Here is a 25,759-nt window from a genome sequence, read left to right as displayed (position 1 = left end):
ACATGCCACCCATATAGACTTAACATATGGACAAAAAGAAAATCCTGAAAGCTATTCTGTTTGGAGACAACTACTGACCTAGCAGCAGTAAGGAAAAATAACAATATAGCACAGAGCACGAAAGCACAGAGAACTGATTCAAGTGATAAAAACACATCTTTTCTTAAGTAACCGAAAGAAATCTTGACAATTGTTTTTCCACTCTATGAAAGTCATGAGCATTTGAAAACCTCTGCATCTTGAATATCAGTGATAGTATTGGCAGGGATGTTTAAACAAAAACGGAAAGGAAGGGCAAATGAAAGAACAAAGTCCCAACCAACCAAAAATCTTCAAAGAATTAATGAAAATGACCTGATTTCATGCCCAAGATCCTGGCAGACTATCCTGCTGACTGAAGAATGAATCTATTATTAGTGTTAAACAGCTTTTATACTACTTCAGTGATTGCATGAAACCATTTAAGTTACAGCCTCTATTATCCTAATTTTTTTAGGGCAACTTAAATGATTTGTGAACTTACTAACTGAAATGATGACACACCATATCCTCTAAAGAAATGTTCTTTGTTCTAGAGAAACATACCAGTAGGAGGTTTGATCTAATAATTATCCTTAAAATATTAGCTTTTGAAAGTAAGTGTATTCTGGAAATAGATTATTATAATGTTTACAAAAAATTATATTTGCTATCGCTCTTGCTATTTGAGTTGCCTTGGGATCTTTGATTAAATACACCAAACAAATAAGAAGAAATACAAAGAGAGGTTGTCAAAACACAGACTCCTGCAGTGTATTATAAATAAAAAAAAAATACAGAAGGCAATCTTGGCATCTATATTTGCTTTTGTTGCCAAGCTGAAACGCACTTGTGGCGTTGTCAAACTGACTCCCGAGAACACTTAATCCTGCTGGCCTAGCCAGCACCGTTCCCCAGTATCCTTCCTGGTGCTAGCACCTGTTTCTCTCACAGAAACTCCACCGCTGTTTTGAAACCCAGTGTTTTAGTACTGAGCCTACAAAATGAAGTGAGGGGATATGAGGTAGGCCTGATACTTGACAGTGGCAAGGTAATTTGGAGGGGGTTGAATGCAGTAGGATTCAATTCACTGATAAATTTTCTTCCTGCAAGATTCTGCAAGAAGCCAACATCTCTTAAAAATACACTGTTTCAGCAGGGTTTAGTCATACTTCCCCCAAGACCTTCAAAGGTGGACTGAGGGTTGATGTTGTGGAAAGAGAATTCTCCGGTGCTCTTGAGTGATAAGTGCTAGCCCCTTTACCTAGGGCAGATCACTTTGCTGTGCTGCCTCACATATGTGAGGGAGCTGGAAAGAGAGGGACATTTGGGGAATCAGAACTCCCTACCTCTCTTTAGTCATTCCTGCCCACCTCTGAGTCCCTCATATCTGTCTGCCCTTCTTCCTGGACCACAAGTATCCAACTCAGACTCTTGGAGGTATCTTTTATCATTGCCTGCAGAGATATTTCTACCTGGGGAAGACCTTTTGCATAGCTGGGACTGAGGGGACAGACCTAAACGTGTGTCCAGTCCTTACCTCCTTCACTTCTGGTACCCATCTGAGGGACCCTGTAGGCTTGCAGTGCCACTGGAGATAGCCCATATGTGGTAGCCATAGGAACACCAATGAAGACTCCTTTGCCTTTGTGAACATTCATTCTACATACTTGCCAACGCCTTGAGACTACTGGTAAAATAAACTAGGCTCCAGTTATAATTAATCTGAAAATATTTTTTAAAGCTTTCTCTTACGTATACGTAGCTTCTTAGGTAAAATTATTTGTTCCTTTATTTCCATCTTTTCACAGGCATGTACCTTCCAGAGAATCCCCTGGATAAACAGAACAAGGAACTAATTTTGATAATAAGAATTGCTAATTGTAAAGCATCACTACCTCATATGTGTTTAGGCCCTAAAGATAAAACAAAAATGAAGGAGATTTGCATTTGAAACTAAGGGCTGGAAATTAGATGATTTTGGAGAACATTGTCCAGGTATTGCTAGACCTGGAAATAGTAATCTAAAGCTTTCATTTAGTGTAGCTATGTACTTACACAAGCAGGTTCACCAAAGCCAGTTATTCAGCTTGCATCATGTCTTAGTTATGCCCAGCTACCTAGACTAAGACAGGCTGCTAAAGTATATCACAATCAGAAATGGAACCCATTGATATTTTTCAGACCCAGACAGTCTTAGAAAAAAAAAAGAAAATCTTTTTTTCTTTAATTTTTCTTTAACTTTTCTTTAAATTTTTCTTTAGTTAAACTATTCTTCCACTGTAGGACACTATTGCTGTTTCATTCCTCAGGACCCAGATCAGCATCCTTTTGTTCTGTGTTTCTATACTGCTTGTAATAGAGGCCACTGTACTAGACTACAAATATTATTTTTCCAGTAGCAATCTATCAACTCATAAGCCCAGAAACTCTCTTTGAGCTGCTCTTCTCTGTTCCTAGTCTGTGAGCCACCAGATTTAAAAAGAGGACTTTGTGCATTCAGTAGTCTGTTCTTTTGTAAACATCCCGAGAATGATGACCCATCCGATTACCGCACCTTTTATCCACTAGGTTGAATGGAAAATTCCCTAAAGCAAGCTGACCAATTACAATGCAGGCCAGAAGCAATTTACTGATCCAGTGAATTTCTGGAAAAGGCAGACAGAACTGTTCCTGCTCTTTATTCCCTATTGATATGGCAATTGTGGAAGATAAACTTGTTTGCTCCTTGGCGCATTTATAATCCCAGTTCCCCATTGCCCAGCAGTGATACTGCACATGCAATTCAGTGCCTAGGGAAGCAAAGGCTCTGAAAAGTTGAAGGCAATGGTTGGCCAGTTTGCTAAGCTACCTTTTGGAAGCTGCCTCATTGCCATCCGATACAGTTTACTGACCACAGGCCAATTCTTTCCTCAGCTTCTACAGTACTAACTACAGTCTGCCTCATTGCTTTCTCTGATATATCCTGTTCCACTCCTCTGTCAGTTCCTCCCTCACCCTTTGGGGCTTTTGTTATGTGATGTTTTTTGTTAACTGAGGTCTGTGTCCGAGAGATGAGCTCCTGTCTTAGCTTCCAAAGAATCAGTTTTATTTCAAAAGAACAACAGCTCTGATGCTTCAGCTACCAAATGGTCCTTCCAAAAAATAGTCAGTGATGATGGTTCTATAGTGTGATCAAACATATAGGAAATAACAGCACCAAGAAATGCCATAACATCATTTCCTTAGATTTTGAAAGGTGTGATAGCAGAGATGTCTCTTCAACCTTCCATTTTACTGAACATTTCTATTGGAAGAAATTGTTGAAGAGACTTCATTAGTTCTTCTCAATGCCTTAAAATCCCTAAATTATCAGTTCAAAGCAACCTTGGGAAGAGCACAAGAAAAATCCATTCGGGACTGTAGAGTGGGGTGAAAATGGCAAATCAGCACATGTTGATGTGTACCTCCACCAAAAATAAAAAAAAAAAACAAAAAACCACTGGTTTTTTTATTAACACTGACTGTCCAGTGTATACATGTATCAAGAAGTCTAGTGATAACTGTTGGGTTAAAATATGTTGATAGGGAATAAAAAACACAACTGACTTTAATGTTGGCTCTACTTAACTTCACATACAAGTGTTAAAACATTAGTGAGTGTTCTACTACAGGCTTCAGTCCTGCTCACTTTACCCTACAGGTTCAGCTACCAGAGGATTCAAAGTATATGAGAGGACCCAATATGTTCTAATACAAAAAAAAATCTTTGCAATAACATTATTTTCTGCTACTTTTATTTTTCAGTTGTTCATGAACAAACAGAATCCCTTTTAAAACAATCTCTGAAGAAAGACTTCTTAAGCTGCATGAGTACCATGTTCCTCACAGCTAATCAATTCTTTAGGAGATATTTTTTTTTCTCCTTTTGCAACTAGTATTCTACACTTGCTAGGGATACTTACCTCAAAGGTATTTCAATGGTTATTAAAACCTAGCCTACTATCATAAGCATCACATCTTATAACCCTTTCCCTGTATTCACAGGATTGGTAAGGTTTCGTATCTTAGTATGTCCCAGAACTATTTTACTCAAATGATTAGAAGCCTTTTTTATATAGCCAGCCAAAATTTATTCATAGACAGTTTATACCAATTTGGTTTTATGACAGTGATGGCTTTTGGTTTAAATAGTTCATCTCACTTTATGATATGTATATTGACAGGAACTGCATCCTCTTTCAGCTTTCTGGAGTTTTGGGGGTGGGGGGTGTTTGTGGTTTGTTTGGTTTTTTTTTTCCCCTAAATGTGCTTTACAAGAAAAAGCTAGGCTCTTTTTTCCCCTGATTTTTCACATCTGTTTCAGATTTAAAATCATTTTGCTTGAACAAAACTACACAGTATCCCTGAGGAGATTTCCTCGGGACCTTATTTGATAGCATGAATACTTCCCTATTTCTGTAGAAATTACCTCTTCTGATACAATGTAAGTTCTTTGCATAATTTCACAATCACTCTTTCCATCCTGGTAACCTCTCATCTTATTCTGTTTGGATTTAAATTCCTTTGTCTGGGTAGCTGATTTACATAAGAGGCACAGTACTCCCATTGTGTGTTAAATAACAAATTATAAACTCAGCATTCCTTGCCAAAATATTTACTGATATTAACTACAGGAGCCACCTTCCTTAAATGCTGACACAGCATTCCAACTAAATTAGCGGTTTTCAGCAGCCATCCAGGTGCTTCCCTGGCACTTCTCTTCATAGATCAGTGGCAACGAACGCCACCAAAAACTGTGGCAATCACTAAATTTCCTGCAGGAGGGTATTTCCTTTGAACAGCTACAGGGAATACCACACTGCCACACCATCAACATGACCAGCCCACCAATCCCAATTATGACAATGCTGGTAGCATCAGTTGCTATTATTTAGTGTTCTGCAATACCCGATTAAAACGTTATTACATATACATTTGTCTCAGCTCTATCCTGCAATGCTGAAAGCTCCTCTCCTTGAGGAGCTAAGCACACTATGGAATCACCTTTGTTTTGCCCATGGACATAACTGTTCTTTAACGTTTAGATTAAAATATGGGTGACAATAGATTATTTTTTTTTACTGCTACCTTCCCATAATTTATGCATCAGTTGTTTTTATCAGATGGCTGGTCTATGCTCTGAAGCCAAGATAGGAAGATATGGCAAAGTGTAGCTTTTATCTTTAAAAAACATACTATGCTTCAGTTAAGACCTCTCATAAGAATTTTGGATTAGTTTATGTGTGCTCCTCAGTGCCAGTCTTCAGCTTCACCTCTCCAATGTATAACAGATGCATGGTCAGATGAACACTTGTGTATAGTGACCACGGGGCAGGGATACAAAGCAGTTGCTTTTTGCCTCATGGCATACGGTTAGGGGGAAAATAGAAATGCTAGCACAGAGTCTATACAGTAATATTTTTTTCTTGGTTTAGTCTAAAACTTGGATTCCATCTATTTTAAGTGCAAACAGGTTATGTAATTTAAGGACAAAATAAAATAAGGCTACTGGACATTATGGAAAGCAATTGCCATATATGTCCAGGTGAAACTAAACTTTAAAACAGCCTGTCTCCTGCCATGCAAGTCACAGGAGTAGAACAAGAAGCACAACATTCTTGTACTTGATAGCTAAGAAATAATGACAGTGTTTCAAATAATCTTCATTTTAATAATCTTTCTTGTTCTCTTCTAGTATGTGCTTTTCCAGTTATCTGTCCTATTATCGTGGTTTTATTAATTTTATACCTTTCACGGGCCTGCAGTATGTGACCTTGTCAAATCAGTGCCAAACAATGGTGCAGGATAAAGGCCTTCACCTCTGGCACTTCATCATTTACAGAAATATGCATTGCCTGATTCACCAAAAGCAGAATAACATGCATTCTCTGCTTTTTAATATGATCTTGATTATAATAGGTCATGCTATTTTGAAATATTTAAAAAATTGGGAAGTTCATGGTTTAATTAATATTTTATTTGTTCTACATCATTACTGACTCTCCTGAGACTACTGAAAGAGGGGGGGGAAAAATAATGAAATCAAAATATCATTCTCGTCTCTGTATAATTGTTCCACTGTTGGGGAAGATAAAAAAAGTCATACAGCATTTTCCTGCCACAGTCGCCAACACATTTTAAAATACTACATACAGTATGTGCAACTCACTGCTGGTTTTGTGTTATTTTTACTGAAACCATTTAATTGCTGTTAATTGCAAACACCTAGTCCCAGCATTAGGTTGGTTGCCCAGAGTTAGTTCCCACCGGCAGCAGTACCTGCTAGGTTTTGGCAGAGAGATATCATGGGTCATCTTCTGTATACAGCTTGGATGCCATTAGTTTGGAGACATGGAAAGAGCTGCTACTGGTCACAATCCCATCAGTTCTTTTTGAGCCAACTCCTTCCCCAAAGGAGAGGCACGCTTTTAGGTAGTCTTCAGCTACTTGCCACATTTGTACATTTTTGTTTTGAAAAAACAAAACAAGAGTCTTGTCTGACCCTACTGTGCCAAGCATCTGACCGGAACAGATTCAAAACGGAACACTTACCCTATACATTTTGCTCTCCTTCCATCCCATGGATTTTCACCTGGTACAGATGCTACAGTGAAGCAAGAGGAGTTTCCTTTCCCATGATTCTTAAAACATCAGGTCTCAGGTGTAGGCTTTAAGGCCTGATGTGAAGAACAAAGGGAAAGGAGGCCCTCCTTATAGCACTGTTTGGAGTGGCACCTTTCTTTCTTGTTAATATGATTCAGCTGAGCCAGTGCAGGCCTAGTGTTTTCCCCTTCCTTACCTTTCCATTCAAATCAGGACTACGTCCCTTAAGGATCGTTTTCATTAGGTAAAAGATCGGTGAGGGAATGAGCAGACCAATTAGACTCCAGATCCCTTAGCCTGGGAAAGCTCATAGAAAAGCAACAGGGATTAAATTTACAGTATGTGGTTCGTAACAAGGTCACCGTGTTCTGCGCTGCTTTCTAATGGGACCATATTTCACAAGGGAACTTTGCAGTAAGGTTTCTATTTGGAGGACTAAATAAAAAAATGCAGCTTTTCTTTTGACTCTAGTAGCTTATGCCTCTTTTAACTTCCCAGCTCATTTCTTGAAGGGAGTAGGCAAAGGGTAGATATAAACCGAAGAAACACTTTCTGTGGGATTTTGTAAGTTAAAGTCAATTGAGACCTATGCACAAACTCAAATAAATGCTAGTGATATGATTACAGATCTATAAAACTTAACAATGTTTCTGTAATGATGGCTGAGAGGAGAAAAATTCTCAGACCTCAGTGAAAGAGCTGAAATGAAATACAATTTCATCTTTCATGTTTTTAGCAAGATAATTTTGGTTTTGTGTTGACTAATACAGAATAATAGGAATAAAATATGTTGCCTCAGTCTCTGCATTATTGGCTTTACGTTATTGGTCCTGACAGCTGGCTTTTAAAATGCAGTAAATATTGGGCAATGCTGTTCTGTTAAGACAAGCCACTTCATCAAGCATATTTCAAAATCACACTTTATTTTCAAAATGTGTTTAATTTCTCTATATATGGCAAATGAGCCCACTGAAAAATTGACCTGCAACAGAGTGCCCTCTACTGCATGTATTTAGGAAAAGAAAATAAAGTGAGTTCCTTAAAAATAAATCTTTACAGACTGAGACCAGAAGTTTTGTCACAGGCCACTGGACATTGAACTAAATATAACATACATATAGGCATATATCACTAATAGTTTAAAATAGGTATGAGATTTGCACAACCTATTTCATGATTTTAAATGAAATCTTGTATGTCTTTCCATACCAAAATGGTCTGTGTTTATAGCCTGGAGAGTTACTAAGGAAGTTAAAAATCTGTCCTGCATTGCCCTGCTGCCACCCCTCTTCTCTCTGCTGCCAGGAGGGATCTATAACATGAAGTGGAAAAGTCTCTCTGCTTATAGATTTGTTTTCTCAGTCCTTAATCTCTCACGCTCCCTCATTTCTATCCCTTCTTTCTAGTTGCCATTAGGTCACTACTATTAAACTGCACTCTCCTTTTCATTCCCATCTCGACAAATCTATTCGATGTTACTGAGTTATACCTCTTGCAAATGATTAAGAAGACTTCACCAGTGCTGTCTCAAAAGAGTAGAAAGTGATAGGTTACAAATGTATCGTGAAAGCAATTCTACAGCAAGACACAAATTCTCAAGCAGACCTGTCCTTTTGAAGTCTTCTGCTTTTTTCTTTTCTCAGTCTGAATTGGGCCAGCCTGATGCTAAAGTTTGTGATGGACCAAACACCTGCAACTTCTGCTAAAATTCCCAGTGGCTCTTATTGTTCAGTCCTTCAGGGATGAGAAAACTGCTTCTCAAAACAATGGTATAAACTCACATTAAACTTTTCGAGTCACTTTTGAAATGCCCTGATTTGTATAATGAGGCCCATGCTTTGCCAACAGTATCTGTGGAGCCACAATTCCCATTCTTAAAGTCTCGGCTTATGTCTTACGAGCCACATTTAAACCAACTGAACTGGAGTTTGCTGCATGATCAAAGATGGTCCATGGTAGCTCTCTGCAATTAAAGATGGTGTTTGAATACCTTAAGGGTATGTCACTAGGACGAAGTAGAGGTAGGTAGTAAACAACGTTTTCCAAAGCAACATAATCAATTACCAAAAGTTCTTTAAACAAAACAGAAACAACACAAGCAGGCATTTCCACAGTACACAGTGCATATATGATGGCCTTGCATATATTTCAGCAATGAATTTTGTGTCTATGGATTTGTTCCCACAAATCTGAAACTTTCCCTTAAAGAAACCCCTGTTGATAATTTACAACTTCTAAGGATGATATCTCTTAATTGCTTTCCCTTTGCTTCATACCTGTAAATCTTGTATCTTGTGCTAAATCCCTGTCGACTTCTTTCCACAAAATCTGTGTATTCCTGTGAGCGATGGAAGGGTCCCTTATCAGAGAGGAGCCAGTCGAAGGGGCTTGTGGCATGCTGATCCGAAACAGCAGCAACTGCTAAAACCCAGCAATGAAGACTCAGTGCTATCCACTCCCATAGAGCCATCAGAGAGAACAATTCAGCACCAGCACTGCATCGCCATATCATGCTTCCACTGGGGACTTAGAGCCTTCATTCTCTTAGCTTTCCCTCAACACCTAGACAAAATACACAGTCAATTAGATAAGCACACACTAGGCATCCCTTGGAAGTAGAAACAAGTTTCCTTTCTTTCAGCTTAAAGAGATAGTGGCCTCTACTTTATTACTTTTACATTAGCATAAACCCCACTAGGCTACTTAATAGTGGAGTGTTTCAGTACTTCAAATGCTGTGAAACTAATGTCTTCATTAACATCATCAGTGATAATATTTACTGTTGAATGGAAACCTTCACAAATGTCAGGGGAGGGATTGTTGGGGTTTTTTCCAGTAATGCTAGTCATTAATGAAAAATATGCAACACAAGAATTATTGCCTGTTAGCATCAGTACAAAATCATTCAACAATGTCTGTGCATAAGGTTGCAGTTCATATATTGGACAGAAAACAGATGAGATTAAGAAGACCCAGATTGCTTTCTTTTTTTATGTCCTTGGAAAAGTCACTTAATGGCTTGTCTTCACTACAGACGTAGTTAACAGACTCACATTATTCTGTTCAAACTAGTATGGCTGGACAAAGAGTGACTGCACTGATCAATAGCACTGGAGCTACCCATAGTGATGAGTTCAATGAGTTATTCAAGCTCCAGACGCTGCAATTTTGAGTATCCCTAACAGCACTTGTCTTTCAGTCCAATTCACTCCAACCCAATGAATCAGCCCAGAAACACTATTTAAATGGAGCCTAAACAATTGTTTGGGTGCCTGAGCAAAAATCAAGTATTACCCATAGCCTCATGTGGGAATTCAGTGAAGACAAGCCACAGTTTCTCTCTATACCTCGGTCCCATACCTGTGAAATAGGATAATGATTCTACATCCTGCTCAGATTTTGTGAAAATATCTGTGCAAGAGCATGTAGTTCTCATAAATACTGAAATGACCAAGATCATGGAGATACCTAAACATATAGAAACAATCAGTTCTAGTTTTCAGTCTAAGGTAAAACAGCACAGAATTAATTAAAATATACTAATGTGAGAGCTTTCATTTTTCTAGGTAATGAATTTACAGGGAAAAACACTTTTTAATTCACATTCACTCAAAAAAGCACACATTATGACATTTTTACAGTGCCCCTTGCTATGATTTTTTTTTCTTTTTTACTTGGTGGGAATTTATTCTTTACCATCAGTAACTGAATTTGTAAGTGTACCATAAATGAAGGATGCTTCCAATAGAACAGTTCTGCAACGGCACACTCAGTACCACTCGTCCATTATAAGGGAAATGGTGTAGCTGAATAAATATGCTCTATGCATATATTTGAGACATTAACATTTTGAAGAATCTTTTGTATAGATGATAAACATTACAGCTGCAGAAAGTTAACTGCCTCCAGAAGAGCACAGGAGCTCATGTGAACCAACAGGAATTTAACGTCTAAGAATATAATAATCTGTCTATTTGTCTATATAACCAGAGAAATAGTCAGTTTTACTGTCTTCCTAGGAACAACTGTAATAGTTTGTAACATGATTTGGACCTGATCCTGCAAACAACAAATGTGTAAGCAATCTTACTGAAAAAAGGACCTTATTCATACATTTCATGCTGAGCATATGCCAAGGCACTGATTCGTAACCATAAATGGCTACAACCATGCAGTAGTTTATGATCATAAAACACAGATTGCATTAATTTTACAAATCCTTTTGAAATGAGATTCCAGGAGTCTACAACAAAGAGTTCTCTAACTTTTATTTATACTCTCAAGCAATCACTTAAATTCAAAAAGCCTGCAGATCTGTATATATTGTATGAAGTCTCAGTATCTTCTCCCTAGATTGGTGTCTGCTTTCCTTTACAGGTTGAAGTTCATGTATGGGAGGTTTAACTATTGTGTAGCTTTCATCACATCACATGAAAATGCATGTATAGATCTGAAGCAGGACTGAAAACCAATAGATTGCTCCCCTAGCCCGTAAGAGACATGATGATAGTTTGAGCATCATTTCCCATTAAAAATTAGCTCAGTGTAAATGAAGAAGATGTCAGTCACTTCCAGACTTCCTGGCCAGCTGCAGGCCAGCTTTTGCATCACAACAGAGTGAAAATCCACAAATACTTCTGTCTCTCTTCTTGACAATCAGGGAAAAATACATTGCACAGCATACTCGTTCCCCTCCATCATCCTCTTCATTGACAAGGAAGACCCTGGGCGTCATTTCTTGACATTATGTAAAGCTACGAAGAGCATAATAAGAATTTTAATTTTCATACCTACTGCTGTTATAAAATGGCTGGCTAAGACATAAGGTTCTATTTTTCCTAAATTATCTTTTCTGTTGAAAAAAGCTGTAATGGTTTAAATAGCAAGAGGTAGGAGTTTACTTTTTTCGGGTGCTTATTAACACTGAAGTGTTTCAGGCCATTAAACTGTAATGATGACTAATTGGGTCCCTTTTGAATTCAAATTGATAATATTAGGATTGGAAAATTAGTTACTTTGTATATGCAGCATCTGCCTAAAACTAGACCAAATGAGCGTCTGAAAAGGAATAGTGAAGATCCCTGCTCTATGCTTGTCTTAATGCTACACCTCATGGCATGTCATAAATTAACCACTAGCAAAATAAACTTTAGAGAACCTGTGTAGTTACAGAAGAAAATAAACTCCTTGTTGTAAAGATATATGAAGGTATTTTCCAAGAGTATAAATATACAGCTAGTCCTTAGGGAGAGTAAAATAATGTGTGCATTTCTAACTGATACTTATCCACTGTCTATATTGTCCAATCATTGTAGAATCAGTCTGCATAACATTAATCCTCATAACACCCTTGACAAGTAAACTTTTACCTCAATTTAACAAACAAAGAGATGAAGCATGAAAAGACCAAGGCTAAGGTTGTTTTTAAGCTGTTAAAGGGATTTAAATGTGTATTTCCTACTGAAAGATAATTTAGAAAATTTCAGCCTAAGGAACTTTCCTAAGGATACGGTGTGAAAAATATCTCAAAATTTTAAATACTTAAATTCTCTAATGAATGCAAATGCCCTCAAAACATTTTTCAGAGACCGTTATAGGCATGTGGAACATACAAAGGTTGTAGTTACCACAGCCATCATGGAACTCCATGGAGGAACTATCTGAATTAAATTTGTGGTAGAGCACCTGCTGATTTCAGGGTGGGATGTGAGAACTGAAAAATAAATGAACACCTGTTAAGTAACAGAGCTAGCAGATTTTAAAGTGAAGAAGACACTCTGTAGAGAAGACATCTTCAAATAAAACCGTCATGTCAACATGCTCCTTTTTTGAAGTGCTAACTTAGAGGACAATTATCAGGTATAGATACTCAGCACTATTATGTTCTGTTATCCTCAGGGTTTCACCCAGCTACCACTTGCAAGTGCTAATAAGTTTCCAGCCCTTCCTATTCTAAATTCTGAGGTTAGAGTGAGTTCAAGAAGCAAAATGGGGTAAATTCTTCTTTGTTAGAAATCTGTTGTCCCCTCACTGGCATTAATGCAGAACTAATTTGACTCAGCATCTTCTGGAAATACCATAGCTAAGTCCTAGGTTTCATGAACGCGTAAAGGGTGCTGAAGACTGGTAAAATCCATGCATTTACACCATCTCAGAATATAGTTCTGGCAAGTGCAAAACAAACATTGTGGCCACTGGGACAAATTTCATCAAGCTTCAGCTGCTAACAAGAATGCAGAATATCTGTAATCTTTTTCTTGTCATCCTATTGAAGGGCAAACCCCAACAAATTCAGTCTTCCTTTTAGCAGATCATTATTTTTTTTATGTTAGAAATGGTATATAATTACATATGGGTGGTTTATGAACTCACTAAGCTACTGTACCTAAAATAGTACAAAATGAAATGTCTGCTTAATTTGCGGGTTGAGCTCTCTTGCTTACAGAACATGAACTGATAAATCACATGTACTAAGATATACAGAACAATATAGGGCCAGCCCGGATGTGTGGACAGCAATGTTCAAGAAAAAGCAAATCAAAAAGTTTAAATCCATTCCAAAATGTAAAGAGTATAAAATTTTCTCAAGGAAAAAAATTAAATTTGTGGTAAACTAACTGCATGCACCTTTTTGTTTTTTGTAAGAGGCAAAAGTCATGTATAAAACAGATGTTCTAATATACAGTAGACATATAGCTACTAAACAGATTGCTGCTGTTTAACTGGTGAAGTAATTTTTTATATGAGAGTCAATAAAGTTGATGTTAGGCATCATCAGTAGCTTTCTTGGGCCAGATCTATACCTGTAGTTCTCAAAATAACTGTACACTAAATGTACAGACATTCTTAATAAGATCGGGGGGGTGTCAATATTTCTCTCTATTAGGCAAGTCTGGGAGGTATTGTATCCTTGCTCTGAGGTGCTCTTTCCTCTGTTACTTGTAGAACAACATCCCTGCAATCTCTGTCAGCACCACAGAAACGAACACGGCCTTGCCTCTGGCATTCCCTCTTTCTCTTTGCATCTCACAGAGATCTCCTTTGGACAGTGGAAATGCAGAACACCAGGATCTCGCTGAAGCCCTTTCGGTTTTACACTCAGTAGAATTCCATGAGAATACTGAAATGTCCCAGCTCTCCATGGAAAGTTGAGAAATCTCTATGCTGAAGTGGGATTCTCCTGGCTGTAACTTCCCATCATGAATAAATAAAAATTTAAGATTGTTATTCTCTATTTCAAAGAAAAGTAGTATAGTAACTTATCAGGAAACACTATGTTACTATGTTCCTGTCTTCACAAGAGTTAGAAACTGTAATGTCTCTAAAATGGTGCTTTTTTATGCAAAACACAAAGCCCAGTTTTCTTTGAACTAACCAAAATAATAATTAATAAATATATATGCCTTTAAAAACAAACAAAGAAAACAGATGGAGGAATACAACCGATTTTGTTTGTAGGTAGTTAGATTTCAGTAAAATAATAATTTTATCATTTATGAGGGTTTTGCTATTCCATCTCTCCATTCATTTATAAGCCTTAGGGATTTCAAAGTTACTCCTTTTGATGTATCATACTAGTAACTGTAACAGAGTACATTTGATATTTCTTTTAGATTGCAAATCATGGAAAACAGGTATGAAATAAATTATTTTCTATAACACAAAATTCTCAGGAATTCTATGAGTGACTTCAACATTAAGCAATATTTTATTCACAGCAGCTGGATGGAAAGCCGTAAAGCTCATAGAAGACAAGACAGAACCATTTTTTTCAATGGTATCTTGGCACTGAAAAACTGAAATTTTGCATAAAGAATAAAGCTTATCTGCTATAAGACCCTGTTTTTCTCACTCTATGTCTCTTTGTTTTCACTTCCTCAGCTGAAGTGTGATGATCATGTTGTCCACCTTTGTAAAACACTACAGGATACAGGACCTACTCAGAAGAACTTTCTTATAACCACTGATTTTTTAACTTTTATTTTAATTTTTCACATGTTAACAACTTTAAATGAATGAGAACTGGGGAGGCACCTGTCCTTGAGTTTCTCACACAGTCTACTGTGAATGAAATAGCCATGAATTGATGACATGCAGTGGAAGAAAAGAGCAGAAAGTGCTGCAATCAGTATCAGTTACAGAGGAGGAGGGTGCAGCTAAAGAGCATCTCACTTGTGCTCTGCTCTGCTCTCAGCCACCACACCAATTCTGTTCTTCAAAGGAAGATACCCAAATCCACAGCATAAACTCTTCCAATCTGAACTTCCTGAAGGACAGCAGAAGGACTCATGAACTGTAGTAGACTCTTCTGTCCTGTGCTTGTAGGCAGCTGTTTGACAGTAGTTAGCTTTCACACATTTTAAGAACCACCAGAAGTCTGGTGCAATAACAAAAGAGACAATGTTTGGTACATGGAGAACTATGCACATTTGGTAGAGCAAAGAAACAGAAGAGGAGTTTGGGGAGCAAAGGGATGGAGAGCTCTCCCTGCCACCAGATCCAATACACATGAGCTGCAGGGTACAGATTGTGCCATTATGCAAGAAGTAGAAGGCATCTGGAGAGACAAAATATAGTTGTCAACAGATGATTTTCAGTGAAGGGGGTTGAATCAGCTTGTTCTCTGTTATTCATTGTGTTTAACAGTAAGTCCTGACCTAGGAACTCTCCTCAGCAGAGGCTCAAAAGCAGAGATGTTGGCAAATCTGAAAGGAGAAAATAATTCTACATCTAGCATCCTTAAGTGAGTTTTACACTCCGGGCTTAAAAATAAGTGGAGTCCTCGTATCAGGTCCTGGTACCTGCTTTGACTATCTGCACCCTAAAGCAACAGCTTTTCTTTGTTCAAATAAAGCTTCGTCCAATGCCAAATTTCAGCTTTCTTCTATCTTCTCTATGTAAGATAAGGACAAGACCCCTGTAACTATGTCCTTGAAAGCTGAAACAGAGAACTAATAAGTTGTCTGATTTTTCTTTATTTATTTTTTTGTAAAAGCAATCCTGCTAATTTTTCCTTATCTCAGCCTTCAGAGAAGAGGAACACAAACAAAATACATCCACAGAAAAAGAACGCCTATGTCAGCCCAGCCTCTGCAGCCATCATTGGGTCTGTCCGGAACATGAGAGTTAATTGCCACAAGCTACAGCTCCTGCCCATGAAACAGCCTAGGTGTTTGCTCTGTCCCTGCAGAATTTCACTCCTGCAGGTGCCTGTGAGTCTTTAATTGGATGTACCCACGTGCCTTCTATTGCAGGCCGGTACAGCTAGTGCCAGTCTCCTTAGCCCTTGAAGTACACACTGGCTGTCAGGTGTACCAAGGTAATTGTTTTAATGCCTGATATTTGTGAAAGACCTAATTTCTTTCCTTTGCTGCCCTGATCATGATGTATAAATTCCCTCAGATGCTTTTTTCAATCTGTTAATCTAAGTTCATCCTCCTGTGCAAACGGATTCTTACCTGTTTAGCTGATGACGTAGGGCAGCGTCCCCAAACTGCAATTACAGTCTTTCTGCCTTAATGAGTAAATCTGTTCCTGCAAGGAACACACTGAGGGGAAGAAATTCTCTGTCAGGGCCCTGAGTGCACACACAGGCCTCAACGACCATGACTGGCCTCATCCGGGGCCTGCACCCACCCTGGGGCCTGACCGGGCGCTCCCAGACCTCCGGTCCCTGCCCGGGCGGTGCTGGTGCGACTGCCCCAGCTCCTGCACCGCCGCATGGCCTCCCCGGCCAGGCCTGGGGCTTGGGGCATTGGGCCCGGCCATACACACCTTTGCTGGGAAGCCACCATGCCACACTCAGCTCCTGGCCCGGCTGCAGACACTGGGTGCTTTAGCCCTTGTTCTGCGCTGGTGAGCCAGAAAGCGCCACGCTCCTGGACCGTGGCAGAATGCACGGTTTATGACAGCAGTGAGGTGCCTGGATGCCTCAGGCGTGAATTGTGTAGGGGCACAACAGAGAGAAGGCGGCACCCAGTCTTCATGGTATCTCAGTTCCTCATCTTTACATGGGAGCTAGTAGCTAAGTGTTTGGCAGATAACATCCATCAGTCCTACAAGAAGCTAAAATTAAGTTAATTTCTGGAACAGCCAGCCAGGACCCTGACCGAGCCCCGGGTTTCAGCTGACTGACACTCAGGGTGCCAGGAAGCCACAGAAAAATCTGCTGCCTTGAGAGCTTTAAACCTGCTCCAGGCCGACTGACTGTACTTGAACAATCTTAAAAGTTTGTAGGGGATTAAAACTTGATCTTTCCAAGTCCTTGAGTGCACATGGAGTGTCCCATGTGCAAAAAATCTTTGCATGTAGAACTGTGCGCGACATTTCAGTCTTAAGTCACTCTTCCACTGCACAAGTTATGCTAAGAATTCGCCCAACCTGTCCAAAGGTTTTCAGCTGAAGCATCTAATGGTATGAAAAGAGTTAGAATGGAAACAGAACAAGCTCTCTTTGAATAAGTTTGAGATCTGTGCTACAGGAAAAGAAAAAGAACAGCGCAGGGAGAGTTTCTGGTCCACTGTTTCCTCAGGTTCAAGCTGACATGCATCACTGTGACATAAAATTTTGCATATTGGAGCATTCAAGTTTGTAAAAAAATCTGAACAGAAGAGAGATATTTAGAAGCCTGCATTCCAGCTTACTAGAATTTTTTAAAACTCAACAATTAATTTTAAAATGTTTGATATGCTCTGCTATTATAATCTCATTGACTGTTTTAAGAGTACACTCTAAAAATAAATATTAAACTATCACTGGAAAGTCATAAAGTGTGTTCTAGTTCTACCGTTCTAGTAGTATGTCTCCTTTTCACCCACAACTGTTCTCAGACAGTTTCTGGCCTAATTTATCAGCCAAGTATCAGTTGGTTATGGAAAGAGCATGCATACTAAGACACATGTAAGTTAGCTATACCCAGTAAACCACATCAGAACAGCAAACAGCTCTTACTTAGTCAGTTTCATCCTTCTACTAATTTTAAACCCCAGAGTTGTTTCAGTTGTTGCCATCTAGAATGGGAGGAAGCAGCTATTTACAGGTTGTACGCTAAGGTTTGAGTTCCAGGTTTTCCAGTCTGAGGACCAATCCAAATATGACTGATTGTTCCCTAATGGAGGACTCACATCAGGCTAAAATGAGATGGAATGCAAAGCCACTTTGCTCACCAACAGATTTTTAAGCTGAAGCAGATTCAGTTTATAGAGGAAGGAGAGTACTGGGAGCAGAGTTACCTTGAAGTATAGTTCTGATTTTACTGTATAAACATTGACAAGTCCCTTAACCTTCTTTAATTATAGTTTCTGTTCATACGACCAGGAAAGAAGGGTATTGTGAAGCCTGAAGAATAAAGGTCTATAGAATACTTTCAAATCATTGGATGACAAAAGTGTGATAAAATAAAAGGGAGGATGTTCACTCTACTAATGGAGTGGCTGTTTATTTTGGTTGCTACTTAGAATTTCTGTTTCTGGAGATTCTACAACAAATGTTCAAAAAGGGATGGAGAGGAAAGGAATTGTCAGTCTCAAATAAAAATAGTTTCTTTGAAGCTGTTCAATTTCTAATATTCCTTGCGTAATAATGAAGAAGAAAAAATAATGTGTGTAGCTGTTCTCTGGTCTTTAGAAGAGGGCCAAAGAAGCAATGAACTCTATTGACTGTAATGGGGACATATTTATAAAATCCGTCTTCCAGCCTAGTTTCTTGTACTTCCATCCCTTCAGATATTACCTAATCTAATCCATAATCCTGTTCATGTTTCAAAATGTTCCCACGAAAACAATGGAGGGTTTTTTATTTCTAAGAATGAATTTCTCCGTTTAGAGCTCTGGCTGAGGCATGGGAAATAGCCTTGTAATTTTAGCTAAGTGACACCTGATCAAGGATTTACACTCTTCTTTATTTTATTTTCCATGTGAAAATGAGTGGTTACACTTTAGACCAGTAGTTAGAAAAAATCTCCATGAAGATCTAATGGCACGACAATTTTCTTCCAGTGCATTTTTCTGGATACATTGCAGTAAGAATGGAAGATTTTATATATTTTCTTAACATTGATATCTAATAGAATGGTAATGTTTTTGTTTTGCTCTTCTCTTATGTCTTTCAGACAAAAGTGTTCCAGACCTCATTAGCATATTTTACAGCTGATTTCACAGATGGTGTAGCTGGTTTTCAGCTGGTATGAATGGATGGTTAAAAATCCTTTTGGGTTCCTAAGCTTCAACATATTTAAACTAGCAGAAAAAAAATATAAACTTACACCACTGCTGTCGTGTCTGAAACCACTTGTCACCTGTTGTGCAAGCTCCTTAGACAGAACCTAAAGAATTCAAGAGACCATGGTTCTACATCTGATCCTACAGTAAACTGTTGTGTGACTTTTCATAAGTCCCTTTGCTGCAACACTTTCAGCCTGTAGCTAGTATATGGGCAGTAGCCAGATCCTCTTAAATGTTCATGTTATAGCTATTAATTTTTTATAGTGAGAGTAGGGACTTTATGGCTGACTGAGCAAAGATTCAAGCTTCAGCAAGCCAGTCTGGACCTAATTGCATCTCAGGATGGATAACACACAAAGCTTGACTGTACAAGTAATAATTATGTCATGTGTACTGGGTAGCCTGCTGTCTCATATAAATATAACACCAAAGCTTCCTTGTAAGTCTTGATTTTTAACAAGTTTAGAAATATTGCAGAATTTGAGAGAAAAAAAGTCTGTTTGCTAAAATATGTCTTTCTTATGAATATCATGTTACATACAAGGAGATAAAGTCTAGGGTTTAGAGTCTCACCACAAGTTATAGTCTCTCCACTGATTTAATTTAGCTACGTGATACTCTAAAACCATGTTAGTACAAAATTATCAGTATTTCTTGTTGTAACTGATAGAGAAACACATTCCGATTTAGTAGAAAGGTGTTAAGCTAATGCCGAAAAGCTTTAAATTTTCAGCTAGGATCTTTTCAGTGCAGAATTAGAGACACCTAGTCTGTTTATTAGAGATTACAGATCACAGCAGTCTAAGCATGACGAACATAGGGTTGTGTGGGGTTTTTTTACTGCAGCCTCCTTTTTTTCTCCAGAAAGACTGAGAAAAAGAAAATGTTCTGGACTGCCTAGCCAAGACAAACTAGTATGAAGAAATGGAACTCTTTAATAAATAAGAGTACCTTTCAAAAAAAGCCACTACTATCTCTTCAACTAATGTGACTCCGAGTAGTAAACTTCTGCTAATAGATAGCTTAAAGGGTACTTAGTAAGTTAGTAAACCTCTTACTTTTTAAGCCAATCAGTCAGATTCATATCCCACAGGAGCAGTGATTAAAAAAGAGAACATCACCAACTAATAGCCATCACCATCTAATGGTTCTACATGAAATAAATTCATAGTCTCCAGAGGCTGGCAGCAGGATGTCTCCACTTGCATAAACATTGCTGCTTTACATAAACAAGCATCTTCATAAGAAATGTTGGTACAAAACTAAGGAATAAAGTGATTAATCCAAGAAATGCTGAGCATCTGCACATTCTTGAGGACAAGAGGTGGGTATCAGCTCTGCCCTGTAGATCAGCCAGCAGCTCAGGATGGAAGAACAAAAGGTTGAATGCCAACATTGTGCTTGTACTGTTTTCAAACCTTTCCTGTAAGTAAATGCAAGTGCTGATGTGATCACTCTCAAGATGATAAAGTACACATATCTATAAATTACATGTATGTAAAACTTCATGTTCAAAATTCAGCAATTCTAACTTTTAGGACTGCACATTAACTACAAAACAAACAAGATTATTCAAGATAGAATTTATTGTAAAAAATATTTGTTCTGTCTGTCTTCCAAACTGCTAATGAATAAGGATCAATATTGGTTTAGGTGAAAAATAGCTAATTAAAAATACACTCTCGGGCTGCCATCTCAATCCACAATACCATTTTTCAGCATGCAGTGGTATTTTTCACCAGTGATGTTAAGCCTCCTTAGAAATAGAAATTTCTAACAAAGAAAGGGGAAAAAAGGCAAAAAAATAATGAAGAAACATATTTAGATCAGATTTTAATAATCCTATTTAACTTTGGAGTCATCATCCATGTCCAGTTAACCAGGTGTTTTTGTTATTTCCAATAGATTTATAAGTACTGAAAGAGCTAAATTAACTTACAGAGTTCTAGTAGTCATGAATAATACAGGATTAAAGGTATAGAGTTGTGCTTTGATTCCCCAGATTTAAGTCCTTTACTTGGCAGTGTATAATAAATACCTTAGAAATCTCTTTTCTCATTAATCTAGGGCTGGTAGATGTGGCAGTGAAGGTGTTACTGCAAATTAGCAGAATTTCCTAATCACCATTAATGTGACTGCTACAGTAAAGGTATCTGACAGACAAGCCATAGGATCTCACCTCATTATAAAAGAAACCACTACGGTTTAATAGTCTTAATTTAGCTAACAGTATATATTGCCTGGTCAATCTTCTTTTGAAGGTGCAACAAAATCTGTGGCCTTTGTGAGAGGCTCATTAGTTAAACATGAAAAGCTTTGACATGGCAGAGTGTCCTTCTTTCCTCTTGTCAGCACATTATTTTGTGGCATACAGAGCAAGTGGAGACTGTCAATGGGAGACAGCAAAAAGACTGTGCCAAATAATTGGTCATATGAGCCAGGGCAAAAGAGTAATTACACATACCATGTGTGTGGAGGGAGGCATGGGTGGATGTGTGTAGCGAGTACAGTACATATTAAGTCTATGTATGCATATGTATACACAAACTATGTTTATGTATGCACAGTTACTGTGGTACATCTAAATGATTAATTTCAGAGCCAGGAGACCAAATTATTCACATTATAGCTTTCAGCAGTACGATGACTTGAGTCGCAAGGTACTGAACGCCTGCAGCTCAGTGGGGCACTTCAGAAAATGGAGCTCCCTTAATGTTCCTCAACTTCATACAGAAAAAATGTTTATTTATCAATGATGATAGAGTACTGAGACCCAAACCAACATAAGATCTGGTTAAAAATCCTTCAGTTCTTTAGTATTTTAATGTTATTTGATTCAAGATAGGCAAAACCTTACACTGCTCAGTTGCTCAGTATGCAGCCTGTAACTTCCTGATGCTCTTTCTCGCTTTTTTTTTTTTTTTTTTAATAAATCTTAAGTTCATTTTGGTCCCAAATTATTGTCTTGGAAATTGATCTGGCTTTCAGTGAAGTTAATAGCAATGTTATGATCTTCTTTAATTGTGCAAGATCAGGCCCTCACTGAACAGCAGACATATTGAACAATAGGAAAACAATGCTATGAAGAGAACGTGGCTGCATTTTATTTTTTAAAAATGCTGTCTCTTATGAAGGTATAGGATGAGATCAAGAAGAAGAGTAAGATAATTTCCCCATAAAATTACTAGCTGTAAGTTACTAACTGCAGCAGTCTAACAGGACAGTTTTCTTTAATGCAACCTTTCTGAAAGAGTATTTTGGCTCTATTTGTCAAGATGTATTTCTGGTGATTTTGCTCCCATATGAGATTCCTAGTGTTTCAGGAGAGAAAAAAATCAATGTCTACCTCTGATTTTGAGGAGAGCTGTAGCTCTGGAGGAACAAGAAAGGGCTGCACTAGGCATATATGGCAGCTAGAAAACAACGCTTCCAGAAAGTATAACTTAATACGCCCCATCACTCCCTTTTTCTTCTAAGTAACAACTTAGGTAAATTGATTGATCCTCCAAATTTCCATTTACATTTTCAAAAATTGCTAAAGTAAGCTTGCTGCTAAAAAGAGCTTTCTTTTACTTTCAATAGGTGTTGCATCTCAAGCAAGAAATTTCTTAGATTGATCGTAGTCAGATATGATCACTCAATTTCACATTAAGCCAACAGAAACAAAAATATTTTAATATCATGAATCATCGTCTTTGCTTGGGATTGAGAGGAGCAAAAAGTCACTGCAATCTACGTGACTATAGAAATAACTTTTCAAACACACAATCATGTAAACAATGAGCAGAGTTCTATAATGAATTTTTCACAATAGCATTCAGACAGCAGTAGAAAAAATGGGAAAGGATGATGGGGTGATTACATCACTCAAAGATCCTCAAGTTGTTTTGTTGGCTTGTTGTACAAATGCTGCCTTCTGCAGCAAGATCTGTAAAACATTCAGCTGCTTGTTTTTATGTTTCCTAGTTAACGTTTTCAGTCACAGTGTTTCAGCATTTCATGAACACCCCAAACACAGCAACTCTGGTGAACTCCGCGTCTGTTGGGGAGGTTAGCTCTCACTGGTGGTGGATCAGCTTACTGAAAACATAGCAGATCTTTTTTTCTTTTTCTCTCCCATGCTTAAATTATGTACATGATTTAGAGAGAAATGGTGAACTCAAGAATCCGTAGGTAGTTTCTTTATGGAACTCTGATAGACAGTACACAACGGTTCTGTTGCTACACTTAAATACAGAGAGGAAGAGATACAAGACAAATGTTTCTACTCTCAGAGCTCGGTCTTACGGTAAAGCTGATCGAGCACATATTTAAAATGAGTAACTCCTTGTACAGTTGGAGTTGAGCATTGACAGCAGTCTGTAAAGTCTGATACCTAAATGGATTGCTCCTCCGAAGTTATTCCTTATATCTTGTAAATCCAAGTGGGGCCACTGTAGCTTTATCTCTGTAGACTTAATGTGTCAGTCACTCATCTTTGAAAATACAGACCCTGTAAGGGTTTGACTTTTTATAGCATTCTTTTGTGATGCCATGTTTAAATAAAGTCAGACGTGGGCTTTTCGAGGGAAGAAGTTATTTTTATTTCTTCTCTCAGATTTGATTGTCAGATACATGTCTCTGAATTACTCTATGTATTATTTTTTTTTTCAAAATCGGGTCTATCTCACATTGGCCTCCATTTGATATGGATCCATGACTGATTTTGGCATTACAATAGATCATCCTTCACTTATCACATACATTACATTTCTCTGCCGGTCATAAACTTACTTCACATGCATACACATGCTTAATCTCTGAAAGAAATTATTAAAACTTGAAACTGACATAGCCTTTCAAAAAAATTCCCGAACAGTAAATCACACCGTATGCCACTTTCTTCCCACTCTGTGCTACACAATTTAACACTTAGTGAAAGGTACACAGAAAATACACCAAAATTCGGAAGTGAACCACAATACAGACTTAGGGTAACAAAGCCCTTACCTCTTTAAATGCATGATGGTCTCTAAATGGCACAGAAATCGTAGCACAAAAATGCAGCTCTCCTGTCTTCCAACACACAGTCACAGTTTACACTATTTTCTTTACCTCTCGCCTTTTACCATGCTACACATAGTTCATGGTTCCGTTGCCTGGGATTGGCTGGTGCATCTATGAGGCGCACACAGGACTCATGCTCGGAGCACCCTGCAGCCCTCGGTTAACCCTTCGCGGTGCAGCCTCTCCCCGCTGCGGGCAGCCCCGGCAAGCCCGCGCAGATGGGTGGCTGCTGGGCACCCGCTTCCCTGGGAGGCTGGATCGCTCCCTCCCCTACCCAGAGGCAGGCGAGGTGATGGAAGCAGCGAGCTTCCCTCTCTGCGGAGCCCGGGGGAGGCTGGGGGAGCCTGGGGGAGCCTGGGGGAGCCTGGGGGAGGCGGGGGGTCCGGCAGCCCGCGGCCCGGACCGGCGCTGCCGCCCGGCTGCAGGAGCTCGCTCCTCCCGCAGCCCCTCCTGCTGTTGCGGGCGGCGGCGCGGTCCGCTCGCCCCCCCCACCCCCACCCCCCACCCCCGCATGCTACGTCGCCCCGGGGGCGCGCACAACTTGGAGGAAGGGTGTAGGGTTAAGTCCAAGCGGATGACCAGGCAGGCATCTTTAAAGGTGTTTCCTCCGCCAGAGTCCCCTCCCTGGGTGTCCACCCGCCACTGCCAATGTTTGAAATTAGGAAATTTAACTCCTGGCCAAAAGGAAGTCCCAAAGCCACACAGCTCCGGAGGAGATGAAGGTAGCAGAGGAGGTGGCAGATAATCCTTGACAGTGAAGCCTGACACAGACATGCAGGGAGACTGGACACCTAAATCAAGAGGGCTGTTGGGGACCATTCCCTCGGGAATGGGTCGCGGGGCTTGGGAAGTATTTACACACGACCAGTCTTATGTACAAAAAGCAAAAGAACCAACCAAAGCAATGCAAAAAGCCGTCAGGCTGCTGCCTCGGATGCCTGGTTTTTTCTGAGTCATCCAGCCCAATGTGAGCAGAGGGTATCCTCTGGTCTGGTAGTGCTGGCCACTGGAGATGAACCACCCAGGCTAACGGGAACCTTGTCTATTAAGCAAACCTCACGCTGGCTTGTTGCAATCGCCCATTAGGCCTACATTCATTGAATTGATTTATTTGATGTTTCTATGCAAAGTGTTTGGTGCGTGTCCCCCTGCCTTATGCTGAGTATAGAAACGCCACCCGAGCCAACCTGTGTCAGTTTTACTGCCCAAGCACCGTTCTGCTGCCATCCATCACAGTGACTGTAATCTAAACAACTCCACTGCCCTCATCCTGTGTCCTACCATCTCCCACCCCCGTCGGCACAGGAGGAATATAGAGTGCTCTTAAACCCAGGAAACATTCCGCTGATGGGCACATAAATCTCTTCTGCAGAGCGCTATCACTTAACCGGCACAGCGAGTTGATGCTCACCGGCTGAGCTATTCCCACAGCCAGATAATCCCGCAGGGCTCCACGGGTTGGGGGTTTTTTTTCTCCAAGGTTTGGGGGGGGGGGGGGGGGAGGAGAGAAGGATTAAAAATCAGGTAGAGCTTTTGAAACGCACTTACCTAGGTAATCCTCTATACCTAGGAAGGGAAAGGGGCATGACTACGCGGAAACTTTCCGGAGCCGCCTGGTGCGGGAGGATCCCAGCAGCGGCAGCGGCAGCGGCAGCGGCAGGGGCGGTATTTCAGGAGCAATGGCGGGGATTTGGTTAATTACCCCGGTCCCGTGCGAAGGGGCCCTGGGCGGGAGGTGTGTGCGGCCGAGGGGCAGGCGGGGCAGAGGCGGCAGGTCGGCAATAACGGTAATGGGAAAAACCTCCCGCAGGAGCGACTGGGAGAAAGAGGCTTAGCTGTAAGGAGAGTAG

At 39.5% G+C, this 25,759-nt stretch overlaps 1 protein-coding gene across 2 annotated transcripts in view; it reads right to left on the bottom strand.

Moving 5' to 3' along the window:
• BRINP3 (BMP/retinoic acid inducible neural specific 3) overlaps nt 1–25,759 on the bottom strand; it is a 207,247-nt gene that overhangs the window by 179,353 nt on the left and 2,135 nt on the right. Inside the window, exon 2 of one of the 2 annotated variants that reach the window (XM_040611115.1) lies at nt 8,919–9,204. The exons of the other annotated variant lie outside the window; for it this stretch is intronic. Coding sequence (XP_040467049.1) covers nt 8,919–9,154 — 236 coding nt within the window. The 5' untranslated portion in view covers nt 9,155–9,204. The remainder of the gene's footprint in view (nt 1–8,918; nt 9,205–25,759) is intronic. 2 annotated transcript variants of the gene reach the window in all.

The sequence above is a fragment of the Falco naumanni genome, chromosome 11 (genome assembly GCF_017639655.2).
Source record: "Falco naumanni isolate bFalNau1 chromosome 11, bFalNau1.pat, whole genome shotgun sequence".
Classification (NCBI taxonomy): Eukaryota; Metazoa; Chordata; class Aves; order Falconiformes; family Falconidae; genus Falco; species Falco naumanni.
The sequence above is the reverse complement of the archived record's forward strand: the minus strand, read 5'-3'. Positions and strand labels throughout refer to the sequence as shown.